Below are 18,637 nucleotides of genomic sequence, written 5' to 3'. Positions count from 1 at the left end.
TTCACAGTGCAAGTGCATCAAACTTAACAGGCTTGATTTAAATCATGAAACACACACCAAACCTTACATCATTATCAATTCAAATTCTAAGGCATCCAGAATCACAAAGAACTTACTTGCCTGATATCTGAAGTAGGAAAATGTGACCTTTATAGCTGGTTTGAATATAGAACATTATGAAAATTTGTCATCCAAGAAGATATACATTTTTATGGAAACTGTGAAACAATTCTGTTTTCATTTAAAAATTGTTTATCTAGAAAACTCAGAGGGAACGAAACAATTTTCATAATAAAATTAAATTAGAACTTAGTAATTATTATTTTATCTTTAATAGATAAACTCGTCACTATGAAAATAATGTAAGCCACATCAGTCTTACATGGGTAATTACACTTTTATTGATCCATTAAACCCAGAAAATTTTAATAACATATTTAAAAGGTTATTATTTACTCAGTAATCATTACCTTAGCATAGCACAGCAAAAGTAAAAAGAAATATCATTTCACTGCTTAGGAAGAGATGAAGAAAATAACATGCAAAGTAAATTAATCTGTTACATGTGAATGCAAAAGTCACTGTAGCTTGTTGAAACTCATTACTGTTGGGGAGTGGTGGTCACAGGGAGACAAAAGACTCCTGCCAAACAACTAAAGCATGCAAAGGAAAGACATCCATGTGAGCCCCACTGAAAGAGAATGTGCACACTAGCACCCACATAAATACACTCTATCTTCAGTAAAGTAACCCCCTCCCCTTAGAAAAGTCCTATCTACTACTTAGCTACATAAATTAAGCCATATGTGGCACTTAAACCTTGCATTATGTCTGAGTTTGAAAGAATTACTTTCTATGTGGGTACTTCAGACTCACCACCAATTAGCAGAGATTAACATACAGATGTAACGTGCTGCCTCCTGAATGGATGGCAGTTCAGTACATAAAAATTGGGAAGGGGAAGTCTACAAAACCGTGACTATAATTGTTATTTATCTTGGAAAACACCCATCACTGAAACATTAGCCTCATTTTAGCAATAAAAAATTAAAAGTAATATACTAATTTGTATGACACCCCTTTAATGTGCTTTATTACAGGTAGAAGAAAGCCAAACCATGTAATTCCCTCAGAGTGAATGAGAGCAGATAATGTGAGAAACAGCACTACTTATCGCTGACAGTACATGATAGAAGTATTCAAAAGCACTTGCGATGGACAATAGAGGGGCCAGCTTCCTCATATTCATCTTTACTGATCCACATTTGCTGAAAAGTGGACAGCGATGCCAATATTGAACCCCCAATCCAGACAGAGTATTTACGTTCTGGTGGTGCGATCATCTAGAAAAGAAGTGCAATCTGTTGTAAATAAACTGACAGGCAGGTAACACAGTAACATCTCTCGATGAAATAACTAGGTAAAAGTCTTATCATCATACCAGTGCAACTGCATTGAAATAAAGCACCAAAGAGGTAGAAAGCTTGCCATTTTCTCTGCCTTCCACCTCAAGTCAATAGAGATGCTGTTACGATGAGCAAATAAATAATTTCAGCCCATAAAATATGAGATGTCCTACAAAACATCTTCCAAAATTTACAAGCTTAAGAAAGAATTTAAAACTTTAAAAGATTAACCTAATTTGATCACTAGTAAATATTGCAGAGTATGATCTAAGGATTTTATTTTTAAGAATAAAGTAGTCCTTTAAATGAAAGAAACAACCCTCCATATAGACTGGCCCTGTATACCCAGCTAAGTACTAGGCATAGGGCTGGAAGACCTGCCACCTCTTCCCTCCTTAGCCACTGACTTGTTAAAATACGTAAAGCATGCCACTGCTTCTGCATGTTCCTGTTTCCATCCCTGCCACTTGGAGTCATGCCCATTCAGCATGCAGCCTGTTGCAAGATAAAAACTGGCTCTACATTTCACACAGATTTTACTTTGGGCACTAACATAGCATAAAGCCATAATACTGCTCAAAGTCTCAGGTGGCTATTTCAGCAGCATCCACAGAGAAGTCCTCCCTCCAAGTCAGTCAGAACAGACCTGACTTGGTCTTGTGCTCAGACCTGGCAGGTCCAAAGTGTCACCAGCTGTGGAGCTGTTAACACCAGTTAACTATTTAACACAAGTACATGTGCAGCTTGGTAAAGGATGACATATATAATGTTGGAAACCCAATCATATTAACAACTTTCAATATCCTCTCTATTTTGCCCATTTTGAAATAAATTCATCAATGAAAATGCACTACAAATCTAGCTATAATTAGAAATTTTGAGGCCACCAGTTGAATCACATTTTTCTGTGCTCCACTCTCCCATATCTGCAATGGCCTCCATTGCACAGAGAGGTGACAATAAAGGACCACTGAACTTTCATTTTCTCAATTTGCCATATCCTCTGCTTATTAACGAAGCAAAGCAGTTGTGCAGTTGAGAAACAGCAGTATACACAGAGACTGCTTATAATATACAAGAGCACTGTACACTATACATTGTCTTGAGTCAAAGCTGAGAGAGTCCTTTCAAATAGCTAACAAGCTGTATACTTTGGACACTGCTTAGATTTTGAATTTATTAGTGAAGAACCTGTAAATGAAATTTCTTCCACTCTTTTCACTGTTAGCCAAGCATTGAAGTCTATAATATTCCCAGTAGCTTCTCAAGTTGTTCATTTCCCCATTGGTATTTACACCTCCTTTTTCTCTAGGCTCATCCCTACCTCTCCAAGCCCTCTTTCAGCCCTTCTTTGGCTGGTAGAAGGAAAGGAGGTTTAAGGCCACCTGTCCAAGACACAGTTCTCTTAATGGGACTCCTGATGCAGGAATTGGATATTCTCTTAAGGACATTTCAGATTTATTTTTTCAACAAAAGAAGGGTAGGAGCAAGTGTTAAAAATTACCTTAATCTTCATGGTACTTGGAGCCAAAGCTGTGATCTCTTTCTGCATACGATCACCAATACCAGGATACATTGTGGTTCCTCCAGAGAGTACATTGTTGGCATACAGATCCTTACGGATGTCAATATCACATTTCATAATACTGTTGTATGTAGTTTCATGGATACCTGCCGACTCCATCCCTGGGTGGAAAGAAGTTTTCACCATGTTATTTCTCTTTGCCCCCTTCTTTTATATAGTTGTTAACATGAAAAGAAGGCTCACTAGTCCAAGTTCATATCCCTCACCTGTCTCTCTTAGGAAAACTCCACAAAAATAAAAAAGCTATGTGGTGCTTAGGAGAGGAAGGAGAAAGACAGTGCACACTCCTCACATTCTTTGTCATTTCAGCATAGGGCCAGACTAATATACTAACAAAATAGGCACATGAGGAAGAAAGATCCCTACTACAGTTTCAAATTTAAAAAATATTTAATTCCTGAAGGGAAATATTTAATAATAATAATATAGAAGTATTTCAGAAAAAGAGAGTTATTACTGCAATAATTTTCCATATTGATAACCTTTTATGATGCTGTTAGTAAGAAATAGAAGCCCACTTAGCATTTCACTGGACTACTTTGATTTTGAGGTGTCAGTTAAACTAGAATGCCACTACAGTAAAGTTAAATTATGGTAGCATTTTTTTGCTGAAGAAGAGAAACAGGCATGATAAAGTTCCACAAGTAGAGCCCGATCTTTAACTACTATACTTTTCTAACTAATAAACACATTTTGACAGAGATTGGTGATCTGGGAAATCATAAATTCCATAGCTACATTTCCAATCTTAACCTTGTTTAGCACCAACCTTGATCCCTGGGAATTTTAACACTACAGATAAAATGACTGGAAAATTATATTTCATTTGATTTTTAATAAGATTAAATTACATATTTTTTAATAAGATTAAATTACAGATTAATATAATGAAACAATAAACAGAAGCAGAATCTAGATTAAATAGAACACATGAGCAGCACTGTGCAGCTATACATCAGTCAAGATAAAAAGCAGTGATCTTCTCACAGTTCTCTAAACAGCATCTTAAAGTCTCTATTGCATTTATAAAAGGTTGAAACTGTCTTAAAATTCTATTATATCCAAACTGACAAGTACCTTTTTGAAGCAGCTTCTAAAGAATTGATTAAGCAAATAGAAGCTGCATTTTTTTTACGGGCATTTGAGAATAAATACCTAAGTTCCAACAACTGCGGGTTTCCTATACTTTCTAAGAAATACTTCTTTTCACAGACTGTTAAATCCCTAGAAAGAAAAGCCATGTCTCACCTATGAAGGATGGCTGGAAGAGAGTTTCTGGGCATCGAAATCGTTCATTTCCAATGGTGATGACTTGCCCATCAGGAAGTTCATAGCTCTTTTCAAGAGAGGAGGAGGAAGCAGCAGTTGCCATTTCATTTTCAAAATCCAGAGCCACATAACAAAGTTTCTCCTTTACATCTCTCACAATCTCCCGTTCCGCTGCAGACAGCCAACAAGTTTTTAATCAACATACAGTATGACAGCTAGGACACAGGTATTCTTGGGCACATTTCTCTGGGTTCATGGTGATCATACAGTCCATTGAATTCTGATCTCCCTGCTATCTCAGCTATGTTACTTTCCATTTCCATTACCAAAATTCTCTCATCCACAGATAAAAGACATGTAATACTACAGAATACCATAAAGTCTAAAGTTAAAATTTTTATGTCTCAAAATGTTGATCAAACCTTTAGAGGTTCATCCATTACCAGCTAATAACTTTGTTCTTTTGTCTGTGGAACAGGTAATATCAAATCCAGCAACCAGTTAAATTTGTCAGTGAAATAGCATGTGCTGAAAGGCAAAGCCAGGAGTATCCCATTAGCTATCCATTAGTTAACTTTGAGATAAGGATTTTGATGCATCTTGCCAGGTACAGGATTCCAGCATAATAAGACAACTACCACAGCAAATGCATGCAAAGTGCACACAATACACAGCTTATTACCAGTGGTGACAAAAGAGTAGCCTCTTTCTGTAAGGATCTTCATGAGATAGTCAGTCAGGTCCCTGCCTGCAAGATCCAGTCTCATAATGGCATGAGGTAAGGCGTAGCCCTCATAGATAGGCACATTGTGTGTGACACCATCCCCAGAATCCAAAACTATCCCTGAAAAGAGAAAGAAAAAGAAAAGCTGGTTATTTTTCACTGAAACAGTCTCTACATTCTCCATATTCTAAGTTGAAACGTGCAACAACAAGATGCTCACATGATGATTGTTCTGTTATTCTTATAAATCAAATGCTGTTCATGTGAGATGAAGTTGTCAGCACAACTAAGTAACTGTGTCTGGGAAAAGACATGTAACATTCAGCAGTTTGACTGTATTGTTCTTACTGAACAGATGCTACCAATAACAATCATATACAGAGTCTTCCATTTCAGAAGACCCCTAGCACTTCACAGACATTAAATAATGGGTAAACTGTACACAAAAATCTGTCTGCCATTAAAATAAATCACTCCATGAGGAAAAAATATAACAACTGTTTATCTGTGCACAGACATCACTTACATTCTTGAATAGAAAAAGAAGTATATGTTTCCCGCTTAAAATAAGTACAGCATTTCTGATATCAAAGACACACATAAACAGTTGAGTTTTAAACCTAAAGCAAGTATTTGTGACATGTCATAATTCACGTAGGCTGGTGATCTTTTTATACAGAATTATACTGTGGCATCAGGCTACAAAGACAGATGGTATTTTAATTCTTTTTTTCAAAGTATATCAACACTGAAGGGTTGCTAAGAAGTAATTTATCATCTTAATGCCTGATCAGATTCTAAATGGCAATAAGAATAGATCTCCATGCTAATTCTAATGATCGCTTAACAACGGATATCAAGTTAGGTTATTGAAATTCAACACTTAAATGAAATATTTTCATTTAACTACTGAACAGTATTTTTCTTCTACTGGGAATGGAGCTTAACAATAGAGAGGCTTGAAGTGAATAAGAAGGATCTGCAGATTTGGAACAATCCAGTTAAGATACAGCCTCTATGCTGTGTAATTAACGGCAGTATCAAGCTGTATCATTGTTCACCTGCTCATGTAGTTGAATTGACTTGATCTTTTGAAGCAGAAAGACTTAAGATCCATACCCCTACATTCAGTTTCCATACAGCTATCAACCTTTCTTAATACACATCTGATGTCTGTGATACACAATCAAGATATCCGTGTACGTGCACACATGTACTCAAGGGAAGGACAGGTGGACAACACGACTCCCAGAGAGACTCACCAGTAGTTCGTCCAGATGCATACAGAGACAGCACTGCCTGAATTGCTACGTACATGGCTGGCACATTGAACGTCTCAAACATAATCTGTAATTAAGGATTTGCAAACCTTTAGGATCTGCACTAAGAGTATCTGAAAAGACAATCTTTTTATTCTTAAATAAATACTGCCAGTTACTACTCCCAAGTCGCCTCCTGACCCATGGTTCTTCTGTGAACAGCACACTACATTTTCTTTAGGGTTTCATAAAAATCACTGAAGTCAGTGGATATATTTCCATTAACCTCAAACTAGGTCATTTTGTTACTGGTAATATTCACTGAAAGTGATGTTTTTTCACCTCGATGGCAGGAATGCAACAATACTGCTGTCTGACATATATTTATATATATGTTTATATACATATTTATATATATACATGTGTGTGTGTGTATACATATATATATATGTAAGATTTGTAGGAGACACAGCTGGAAGAAACTACAAGGAATAATCTCTATACCCAAATCAAGGAAGAGTCAACCATTCCTGACATAGCTTTTGTTCTGTCTCAGAAATTCCACTGCTGGGGCATTCAGATTCCTCTGGCAAACAAATCCAGTGACACACTGTCCCTAATATTGTAAGGCCTTTCTTGGTGTCTAGCTAAAACCTCACTTGGTCTGGTTTAAACCCATGACATCTCACTTTGCCCCCTGCAATCACAACAGTTTGTTTTCTCCTTATGGTGACCTTAACCATGATCTCTCATCTTGTCCCCCATCTCTACTCTAGAAAGCTTCAGTGCTTTCCACATTCCATGTCAGATACACTGACATTTTATCTGACCAGAAGGAATATTATTCGTTCCCAGCTGGCCTTCCACTGGAACTCTGCTAAGAAAAGACATTAAGGGAGGACAGGGAGTGGCTTTATTCTTTCTAAAACCAATGCCATGTAGCCTAGGCAGTGTCACCCCATTGCCAGAAGCACTGCTGTGACCACATCTCACCATTCTGTCTGTCAAAAGTGCGGAGCCACTGGAACCAGGGGATTACATTTAGACTTTGCATTTCATAAACTAATACCTTTGCCAGTAAATGTATTTTAATGAAAAGTATGCTGTCAATTAAATAATGCATTAATTACAGTATTTCAGTTAATTACTGTAATGAATTTAATGCAATAAGCAATAAACAGTAAGCCTTTAAACAATCTTGAAAACAGGATTTATCATCACAGCATAATGACAAAGAAACAGTCCTAGACATGTCTACTGTAAAAACCACACTTCCTGGTTGCTATAAACCAGGTTTTTCTTATGTCTTGTTGTTATTTATTATCTCCCAGTTGTATTATCTTCCAGTAACGTGTGCTGTCGTGCTCACTACTTAATTAGTTTATTTACACTGTTACTAAATTAATGCATAATCTTCCTATTCAATATACACCAGAAATGTGCACAAAAGGAAGCTCAAGGCCATACTTGATTTTCCCAAATGACTTTACACCTATATCTGTATTTAAATAACATTTACCTCTGGTTACACTACTGGTTAAATCTACAACATGGACTTTAGGTCAGAAGGCTGCTCTAAAATACACAGGCTTCAGAGGTCTACATTTGGTTCTGAGATGAGTTTGCTAAATCAGACTGGGCATGTCTGACTACAGAAATGTTTAGCAAAGCATCCTTTCAGATTGAATGCTTCTACATAATCCATTTTCCCAAGCCAGAACAAAGACTACTTTTTGAACACCTTTTCCCCAGTCCCTGAAGATGTGCTTGTTAGGAGATCCACAATTCTATGTGCACGTGGCCTTTAAAACATCTTCAAAACATAAATAAATAAATAAATAAATCTGCAATTCTGATATTGCGATAATGAGCACTATGAGGTAAAAGTGTTGAGAAAGTGACATTCTTCAGAGTAGAAAAGCAATAGTTTCTACAGCTTAAGCTAAGGTTTTGGGCTATTACAAACTCAGTCTCTGTAGCCAGAGGTAGACATATAATAGGTGTCACTGATCCAAAGCGTAGGTGACGAGCGTACAGCACTCACAAACCACTGCACTGAAAGTCACTTAATGGAAGAGGCTTTGGCCTCCTGTCCACACCTTCCCCACATACCGAGCCACACACACACAGCCTTGTAAACAAAGAAAATCACTTACAGCTACTAAGAGGCTAGTTGTACACAGAATGCTTCTACATGCAAGAACAAATCATTTTAGGGACATTCAGAGAACTAATATGTAGCAGAAACTTTTGCTCTCATCATGGTTCAAACAGCATGCTCAGTTACTAACCCTAAGGTCTGTATCTCCCAAATTAAGAAAGCTGAACATCCAGGACTACATATACCATGGCTGTTTCTCTGCAGAAATGATCCACAGTGCAGCATTCCCACTTGATATCGGACCATTACCTGAGTCATTTTTTCACGGTTCGCCTTCGGGTTCAAGGGGGCCTCAGTGAGCAGCACAGGGTGTTCTTCTGGTGCAACGCGGAGCTCATTATAGAAAGAATGATGCCAAATCTGAAATGAAAATTGCTCAGAAAAATGGTCTGGAAAGTATTCCTTCTGTGCATATAACAGAACTACATAAAAAGTTTTTCAGACTCAGTCCAAGTGAATTTTCTACAGACGTATTAAAACAGAGAAAAAGCATGCGAAATTGAATGTGCTAAATTCCATTCTATTTTATTTCAGAACCAAAACCACTGGGATTTTACCATATGTAACAGCAGAGCATACACAAGGGAGTCCTGCCAGGTAGGACTCCCCATGCAGATGATGGATCATCCCCAGTAAAGAGGAGCACTGCTGAATTCCCAGCCCCAGTGCTCTGGCACTGGAGCACAGCCAAGCACTGAACTGCCAGATCTGGAGAGACTTCTCCACTTCAAGCTGCTTGGAGGAGGAGATCCAGTTGCAAGTCATTGCCAATATGGTCTTTATAAATCTAATTATTTCCACAAAAATCAAAAGCCTTTTTTGCCACGGATATTCCATCCGGTAAACCCTGAATCAAACTTTCATTTATTATAGAGTAACCACATTTCTTATTTTCTGTAAAGCACCATAGTATTTTTCATGTTGGAAGGCATTACCTGATCAAACAACAATGGCTTTGATTGTCCTTCTGATACATCAAGGCCCTTATTGTCTGAAGACTGGGGCTATGAGAAACTCAAGGGATTTTTTTTCTTGATGCCAGCTCAAAGAGAGATCATTCAATAACATGATGAAATATTTTCATCTTCTCATTTAATTCTTTCCTGTACTTATTTTTTTCTCTTTTTAATCATAATCCAGCTTTGTTTGACCCAAGGAACTTATTTCTGAGCACAATACATCAGATTTATAGGTAAGTTTACTTGATTAATATCCTAGAAACAAGTATTATCAGGCTCCAAAAAGAATTTAAATAGAAAAAAAGATCTTATCTAAATTGGAAACATCTACAAAGTCAGCAGCTGTCCAGAGCTGGAATTACTCATTAAGAAAATTATGAGCCCTGAGAAAAAATTCCATTCCTTCTCAGTTCCCTTAAAAAACTACCACAAAACAAAATAAAAAGATGTTTCCACAACTGGGGCTTGGGGTGGGGATGTAGGCCATCCTCCACTTGCAGGTTCAGAAAACAAAGACGGGGAAGTTGAATCAAACAAAGTAATCGTGTAAAAGTTTAAAAAAAGGACAATGTGTGTCAGATATAAGGAGAATAAAAAGCCTGCAATTCCAGACAGGAGAGACTTAACTGAGGACAGAGAAGGAAACCTCAATCCATACATAATTAACAAAGTACTGAAGATTTCAACAGTGAAGAAGAAACCTGTATGAATAAACTAGGACCCTGCTGAAATCTCTGGCATGTTGCAAGTTTTCCCTTAAAACCAGGCAGGATTAGGCACTGTACAAATCATTAGATTTGATCTAATGATAGTCATAACTGTAATGGATAATGATATTCCATGAGAAACAAGAATAGCCCAGTGTTGATTTTAATAGGTCAAAAGAATTAAATTTAAGCAGCAGGCACAATAGCAAAGAGAAATTACTGAGGAAGAATTATTCTAACACTTAAACATTTATGTAATCATCAGAACCAGAAATCACTCCATTCTAATGCTTCTCCTCCCATACATTGTCAGCTCAGTAGCTGTGAACAAATTAACAGTGATGTACAATGCCCTGTATTATTATCCCATGGAAAACGGAGCACTTCCAATTTGAATATTGTGAACTGAAGCACATGAGAAGAAGAATGCTCCATTTCATTGCCTACACGTTCTGCCCTTGATTCACACGAGTGTCTGTGCATCCTGCAGCATCCTTGCTCTCTCTTCCTCTCACATACATGCACACACGCTCGTGCTTACTCACTCGCTCAGTGACCCCCCTCTTTTTGTCACGTGTGGATGGCTAGGCACTGCACTGTTATGCCTCTGTACCATTTTTTTTGGCATGTCCCCCAGTAATTTTCTTGTTTATTCTACAGCATGATGTTTTTCAGTACTTTTATTGCCAAGTATGCAAAAGAAATTCAAAATTTGGATCAAAACCCTGCAACTGCTTTAAAAAACATGGGGATAAAATATATCCATAGCATCAAAACTTTGGGAATTGCATTTAAGAACTTCTCTCAGCCAGAAAAGCATGCACACGTATTTTACTGAGCTTCAGTGGAAACTGAGATTTCAATGGGATCATACAGCTGACTGAATCAAGAGGGACTGTAAGAAAAAATATATATATGCAATAAATATATTATATAAAATGTTATATATATTTTACATATATATATTTCTTTATTTGCAACAACCACAAAAGTTAGCAACACTGTTCTCATCTCTCACTGTCTTTATCTCATGCTTCCTTCTTTTTCTGTTTGTTGCTCATTTATTTGAAAACTGCCTTTGCTTTCTGTCCCACTCCTAGTCTGAGAACAACTCAGATTGGGGGCATCTTTCCCAGCTACTGCATTTTGCAAGCTGTATGTCTGAAGAAAGTTTGAGCTAGGAATTCACTTTCACAATTAATTCCTTCACCTATTTATATGATAAAGAAAGAGAGGAAGAAAAAAAAATATTCAAACCACAAGAACCCATACAGTATCCTGTCATTATTCAAATTCCAGCACTGTCTGAAGCCTCTACCACAGAACACCCTTGGAGGCCATTCCCCTAAGAAGGGGGAGGTCTGGGCAATAGGCTACACTGCAGCACTGCACTACACTACAGTAAATAAAGCACATGCTGCATTTTTACCTCCTTTGATACCCTTTCCTGACTACATTTTATATAGCCTACTCCAGTATCCAGCATTACCCAGAAAGGGAACGAATACCAGTATATGTAACACACAGGAGAAATTTTAGATGCAGAGACCAAACATTGAGAGAAGAACATAAAAGAGTGACCTCCAATTTATTTATTTTTTTTTAAGGTAAATAAACTTTCCTACTTGATGTAGGAAGCAGGAAGCAAATATTAGGAAGAACAATGTAATGGGAATTACATTCTCATTCCTATATATCCTACTCTGCAGAAACAAGCAAGGTGCCCTCCCTCCCAAGAAGGAGTGCAATAATGAAATGCAAATACTATGCTTCCATCTAGAGGAGTAGGTGGGCAATTTATCCCCAAATATGAACTCAGAAACTGCCATTGCTTCTGTATCAACTTCAGTCTGTTCATCTGGAACACTGCACTTAGCAATTTGGGTTTATGACCACAACACAATGGCTGAATTATCTGATGTTAGGTATACAGCTATACCTCATCTCAGCAAATGCAAGCACAGGGTACTACAGGCCCTGTGTCTTCCTTTCAGTGGTGTTTTCCACAGGAAGACATGACTAGGAGCATTGGCTTGTGTTGTTTTCTTCTCAGAGCACTCCACCTGGAGATGGCACAGGACTGAGTTGCAATCCTGCCCCTACAGCAGATGTACAGCATTTCCAGAAACAGACAGACACTTACTGCAAAGACCAGGACACCTGTGACATGAGAGAGACTTTACACAGTAAGAGTGCCCTCTCCAGTGCTTGTCATGAGCACACCTCATTGCCCACACCAGGTCTGAGGCATCCTTAGATAGGCATTTCACAAAAAGCCATTATGCAGGCTGAATGCCAAAAAAGCTGTGCCTGACAGGGAATACAGCAGCCTTATCACCACACAGATGTTAAAATCTAACTGGAATCAGCTACAGTAAAACATGCTTCATGAACAAAAGCCCTCTACTCAGATAATTAGTATAGGGATAGGAAGCCCAAATCTGTCCTCTCCTCTTTAACTGGCAGCGAGAACATCCTACACAGCACAACACGTGGGCATCACCTATGATCTTGTTCATGTAGGAAAGAACTGAGGAGGAAAAATCATCCCTCTGCCTCAGTTTTGATCCCAACTGAAGGAATATATCTTTAATGTTTCTCTGATTCACATCTGATGAATGGCAACCTGTATGGTTGTTACTTAAGCTACTTCCTATTATCATCACACCAAGTTCTGCCTCAGTATGAACTTCAGGACTGAAAATAGTAATTATAAAGCAAAAAATACTTCTATAACCTACTGCCAAACCTAATAAGTGTTGACTTTTTAAAACAGTAACAATTCTAGAAGTGCCAAGACCTGATTAACAACTGGACTCCTGGACTAACATATTGCACTAGACTGAGATTATAAATTCTTCATGGACTTTTCCTCTCATTTGCAAGAAGGATTATGGCATTTATTTATTATTATTTTTGTCTTAACATGATAACATGATGCTTCATTGAAATTATATTAAAAATTAACACCCACCTTTTCCATGTCATCCCAGTTAGTGATGATTCCATGCTCAATGGGATATTTCAGTGTCAGGATCCCTCTTTTACTTTGTGCTTCATCCCCTACATAGCTGTCCTTTTGACCCATTCCAACCATAACACCCTGTAAAGTATGTTGTTCTAATATTAGTGCAGTTTATCATGCACAGTAGAGAGAACATAATTTTTAAGTTAAAACTCCATGTGAAATACTTTACTTGCTACTGCTACCGATGCTCTAGCATGTACCTCCACAAAGCCAAAAATGGGCAGGAAACTAATTCACGAAAAATGTGAATTTATTGGTAACCACTTATATTAACCCCTTTGACAAACCCACCAGAAAGCACAAGGCAGCTTCAGAAATGAAGTCCGGTATCTCACACTGGGCACAACTAGTAGCTGTGCAGGAGCCTACTCTAGACAGGTATCAGTAAATTCACAGTTTCTCCAGAAGAGGTGGATCCTTTGCAATTTCACAAAGAAATACGTAAAAGGAATTATAGGTGAAAAAGGAAGATTTTTTTTATTTTTTTTTTGGCTCCCCAGATTGGCTTTACATATTTGCTTGCACTTCGTGTCCAGGCAATTCCACTGCTGCCTTTAAGCAGTGAGACTCTTCCTTGCTGGAGGACTGGTTTAGAACACAGGTAAAATGAAAAACACTGTGTTTTGAAAATTTTTGAAGATTAATGTTCTTTTGTAAAATGTTTAACAAAGGCATTTTCTGAAAGAAAACTTATTAAACAATAGTTTTAGCAAGTTCATCATGTTTGCATTAGGAATTCTACCATACTTGCCCCAAATAACATACTATGTACAATGTTATTCAGCAACTAGCACAAAAAATATTTAATTTTCTCCTGGATATGTTTTAATTCCAAGGATTTAATAATGCAGTCACTGAACTGCTTCACGGTGCAAAATTACCTGCCAGCTCTAATCACTAATAAAAGTCAGTGAGCAATTCTAGAAGTTAAAGAATGGACATGTTTTCAACAACTGACATTTAAACTTCAGTAACTCATAGAGTTGATCAAAATGCATTCCTTAAAATGCTAAATATTTTACACCCGTCAAATCAAGCTTATTTAACTCAGCAAAAGAACAATGAGAACTTCAAGGGAAGGGTTTTTACACCTCAGAAATTTAACATCTGACTCAGTTAAGAATAAAACCAATGAAAACCTGCAGCTTCTTTTTCTAAAGGAACTGTTAGAAAACTAATTAAACAGCAAGACCTTTTTCAAGTTCATGAAAAGCTACATTTATCCATACTAGTCCTGTTTGAGTTGATTAAGTGATGTGCTAGAAATGTTTTTGGAAGGGCCCTGCCGTTGTTTAACAGAACAATAAAAGGAATTTCCTCCTATTATTCATTTGGTTCCTCATGTTAGCAGCATTCTGCTTTTTTTCTTTGTATTGATACAGCAAGTATTAACTAATCCAGCAAGCCTTGTGTTCATTTTTTCCCCTGAAAGACACCTCCAGGTCATTAAAACACTTATGTTCTCCTATAGTCAACATTTTACAGTTGAAGACTACTTTTTCCAATGGATTGAAAAATCCACCTAACAGCATTGAAGACATGCAGCTCAATCCACAGGTTCTTAAGCTAAATTCCCACAGATGTGGATGGGAGGTTTGTCTGAATAATACTGATCTTTTGTCACTGCGACAAGTCTCAAAAACAAGAGCAGACAGAGCTTCCATTTTGGTACCAACAGACCTGATGTCGAGGACGTCCAACAATGGATGGAAATACAGCTCTTGGGGCATCGTCTCCTGCAAACCCAGCTTTGCAAAGCCCAGAACCATTGTCACAGACAAGGGCAGTGGTTTCATCATCATCACACATGGTGCCTCACAGCCGTGGCTGCAAAACAATAATTTGAGAGAGGAGAGGGGAGGGAGTAGATGGAATGGAATAGGACAGAAGCAACTCTCCACCTTTTAGGCAGCAAATTGCTGGAAAAAAAAAAAAAAAAAAAAAAAAGGAAAAAGACTGAACCTAAATAGCACAGTCTATACAGCCTCAATATTAGAAAGCATGTTAAGTATCCACACAAGTTTCTACTTGAATAGATTTATTGAACCAAATGAATGAAGACGTTCAGTCTTGATTTCCAGAAGAGAGATCTCCTCCAATATAGCCTCAGAGCCCTCTTCTGTTCTTTGACTTGGTGATCATGGGGTAAGTTCAGCAAAAGGATGCACATTCAGCTCTTACATGGACCTCAGCAGGTATAACTCCCTGTCTTCTGGGGACGAATCACCTTCTGGAAATTCTATTTGTTAAAAACAAATTAATCGCATGTGCCTACCAGTTACAATGTCAGTACTCAAACAGTAAACGAGCTCCTGAACATTCATTCCTTCATATGCTACATTTATTCCCTAGTGGCATTTTTAAATTTGCCTTTTTCTTAGAGGGCCATCATCAATCTGAAACAAGCAACTAAAAATAACCCCTACAAGAAGTTTCATGAAAGTGTTTGCCGTGTTTTTAAATGACAGCTACTCTGTAATGTTAAGTGCTCACTAAAGGATCCATTCCATATTTGTAAATGGTAAGTACCTTATCAAAGTGGCTATTCTGGGAAACAGAACGAGACGTGGCTGGCACAACTGACCCAAACCAATGAAACTTTAGGGTTGGCCAACATATCAGGTGAAGTCCTGAACTCATTGAAATCCATGGCAAAACTCCCACTGAGGGAGGGCCAGAATTTCACCAAGACTTCTGTTTCAGATTCCTTGTTTATTTTTAGGGCTGTAGGATTGCCTCTTTAGGCAGTCAAGAAGAGGGAAGTACTTTATTTTTCCTTCTCCAGCTACTTCACTCAGTAAGGAAGAGGTACGTTAGGAATGAGAAAGGAATGAACAAAAAAACAGAACTTACCCAGCAAAGTCCTCTCCCTAACAATGCAAACAAGTATGTGACTTCTGATAGCATTTCAGTTCCACCTAAGCAAGTGCCATGCACAGGGGCAGGCCATTAGCAGTGGCAGAGCAGCCAGTAAAATTCAGGTTTTTCCCTCAGACCAAGTCATTCTGCCCTACCTGTGGGATTTAAAATAGTCTCATTCTCTTCAGAGGATCCCTGCAATAATACTGAAGTCCCTGGACATTCAAAACCCAGCTTTTGTCACAACAGACGACTGCGCAGTGACAGTAGGCTGCACCCCTTCTGTATCAAAAGAAGCTTGAGCTGCAGGAAGTTCCTGGTGTTCAATCCTTTCCCATAGGTTTCATGGAGTAAGGTTATGACATATAATTGATCAAAACATCGTTAGATGAAATAGAAGCATAATTAAAAAAAGATGACATTATTTTAAAATAGCAGTAATTGCTTTAACTGTTGTTGATCTGCCTATGAGTAGAAGATTCCTTCTCTTAAAAAAAAAAAAAAAAAAAAAAAGGTATTTTTATCACATAAATTTGCTAACAGATTTGATTTAGGAACATCAGTTCCAGTAGTTGGTATTTCTGACCATTCATTCCTGTTGCCATGAACCTACTTTCTTCCAAAACCCTAAGGAGAAGGCTTTTAGAATGCAATAAACTAACCATTTACCAGCTTTATACAGCTTTACAGAACTGTATCCAGACTCTGATTCCATTGGTGTGAGCCTGAAGTGAAGGAAATTTGGTTCTTAAATGCAGGAATTGCATCAGATGAGACACTACAATTTCAAAGTAGAGATACTGGAAGTAGAGAAATTCTCCATGGCTCTGAGAGTTCAGCATTGTTCCATGGTTTTAAAGACTGGATATGACAAAAGATATTTAGTCCTCCATGGTGAGAAATAATAATCACTTTCATTCATGAAAACAGCATTTTATATGTAACCATGCATATAGAACTAATGTCAGTACAGCCATACTCAAGGAAACAAAATTCAGGGGTAAACCCCAGTTCATCCTTACAAGCTACACTTTGGGGTGCTAACAGTAATGCACTTTACATCCTTTATTCAGTATTGATTCAATTCCAGAGAAGTCACTGAAACTTATTAAGAAAATCAACAGCTGAATCTGTTCATTTCTTGCTTAAAAAAATAGCAACAACATTGCTTTGCTTATTATTACTTGGTCATAAGGTAAATGATAAAGAGCACTACTGAAATATAAAACCTTTCATTGTCATTATTGCTTTGCAGCTGCTCAATTTATAGGTTTAATAATCACTTCCACAAAGCAGTCATTTGGAAATCTTTTCACTAGATGAAGTTCCAAAACACAAAGACTTTCCTAAATTTCCTTGATTTTTAATTTCAATTTCTTCTAATTCCGAGTCCAAAATTGAATAAAATTAACAGAAAGCTTCCCCTTGGTTTCTACTGGTTTCTGCGTAATATCCAGAGAGAACTATTAAAACTTTTAAATTGCTTAGCTCATTCTGCATTTTGTATGCATATTTAGTGCTCACTAAATAAAACTCCTTATTGTCTATGCTGAAGACAGATACCTTAATTATCTATTCAATCAAAACCTCAAGCCTCCGTGCCTCACATAAGCCTGCCCCACAACACTTGCCCATCCCTCCTTGCTCCCCAACAAGTTCGGACAAGTGTAGGTAGAACTGAAATTAATACAGAATTAATTAATTCTCAAGACAGCACACATTTTATGTATGTAGTCTTCCAGTACAAAATACTCCGAGAAAACTAAATGTGACAGAACACATTCACCTTGTGCTTCAACACGGTTTCTATCGTTGCTGCTCATAGTTAGTTGTTCTGTTTGCACTTAAGTGTTTTTTCTAGCCTTCAGATAGACTAAGAAGGTTCTACTGTACACCACTAATCTTTCCAGTGATGAGAGACATCTACATTTCCCTGCAAACATACAGTAAAATCTGAATTACCTTACACTAGGAGACCCTCTGGAATTCCTTCAATGGCTGAAGCAAGCTGTATCCAAGTCCACAGTTTGGAAAGATGAAAGTGTACATATCCCCAAAAGATGTCAGACAAGTAAAGAGAAGCATTAAAATCATGAACTGTAATACCAAAAACTCTCAGGGCAGTACTTACCCAGGAAATGGTGATGATTTGTAAAACCGTCTTTGTAAATGAAGTGATCTCACCTTCCATTACATTTATATCAGCTTCAGGAATGGTGTTCACAGAATATCTACATGTGTCAAGCCATTTTTGGAAACTTTTTTTTTCAGTTTGTGCTTATCACAGGAACAGCATAAAGGTCTGGATAAATTAGGGCAGAATTTCCACTATCTCTGGATCCTTTCCCACATGTTAACTTGCAGTGCCTCATGACATAGGGGTTTTTTGTCATTGTTTGTTTGTTTATTTATTTATTTATTTATTTCTATCTCCCTTGAAGACAAAAATAAGATGAGCAAGACTGGAAAGATTTGTGGTCCACTGTTGTCGCTGGAAAGGATTCTACTTCACTATTAACACAAATAGCTAAGAATAGTTCATTATCATCCTGTTAGCAGCCATCTTCAAGCTGGAAAAGGAAAAGTCTTACCACGTACAATACTCATATTTCAACTGTACTTGCTGTTTGTTTGTGTGGTGCAAAGCCTGAAAATAGCTGACTTATCTCAGTACTTGGGT

The 18,637-nt window shown here is 37.5% G+C and overlaps 1 protein-coding gene across 2 annotated transcripts; it reads right to left on the bottom strand.

Annotated features, from left to right (window-relative positions):
- Positions 1 to 1,199: 1,199 nt before the first annotated feature.
- LOC311210572 (actin, alpha skeletal muscle B-like) lies at positions 1,200 to 14,907 on the bottom strand (the record flags this gene model as incomplete). 2 transcript variants are annotated; one of them, XM_084288565.1, is made up of 8 exons in its annotated part: positions 1,200 to 1,343; positions 2,911 to 3,092; positions 4,240 to 4,431; positions 4,943 to 5,104; positions 6,247 to 6,331; positions 8,654 to 8,764; positions 13,045 to 13,173; positions 14,779 to 14,907. In XM_084288565.1, the coding sequence occupies 8 exons, from the start codon at positions 14,905 to 14,907 to the stop codon at positions 1,200 to 1,202; spliced, it is 1,134 nt and encodes a 377-aa protein (XP_084144691.1). The 2 variants fall into 2 exon arrangements, with proteins under 2 accessions (XP_084144691.1, XP_084144692.1); XM_084288566.1 differs by having other exon boundaries at positions 13,045 to 13,167; positions 14,779 to 14,877.
- Positions 14,908 to 18,637: the final 3,730 nt, after the last annotated feature.

This window comes from Netta rufina (genome assembly GCF_964035555.1).
Source record: "Netta rufina genome assembly, chromosome: 5".
Classification (NCBI taxonomy): Eukaryota; Metazoa; Chordata; class Aves; order Anseriformes; family Anatidae; genus Netta; species Netta rufina.
Note: the sequence above shows the minus strand (reverse complement) of the source record. Positions and strands in the feature narration are given on the sequence as shown.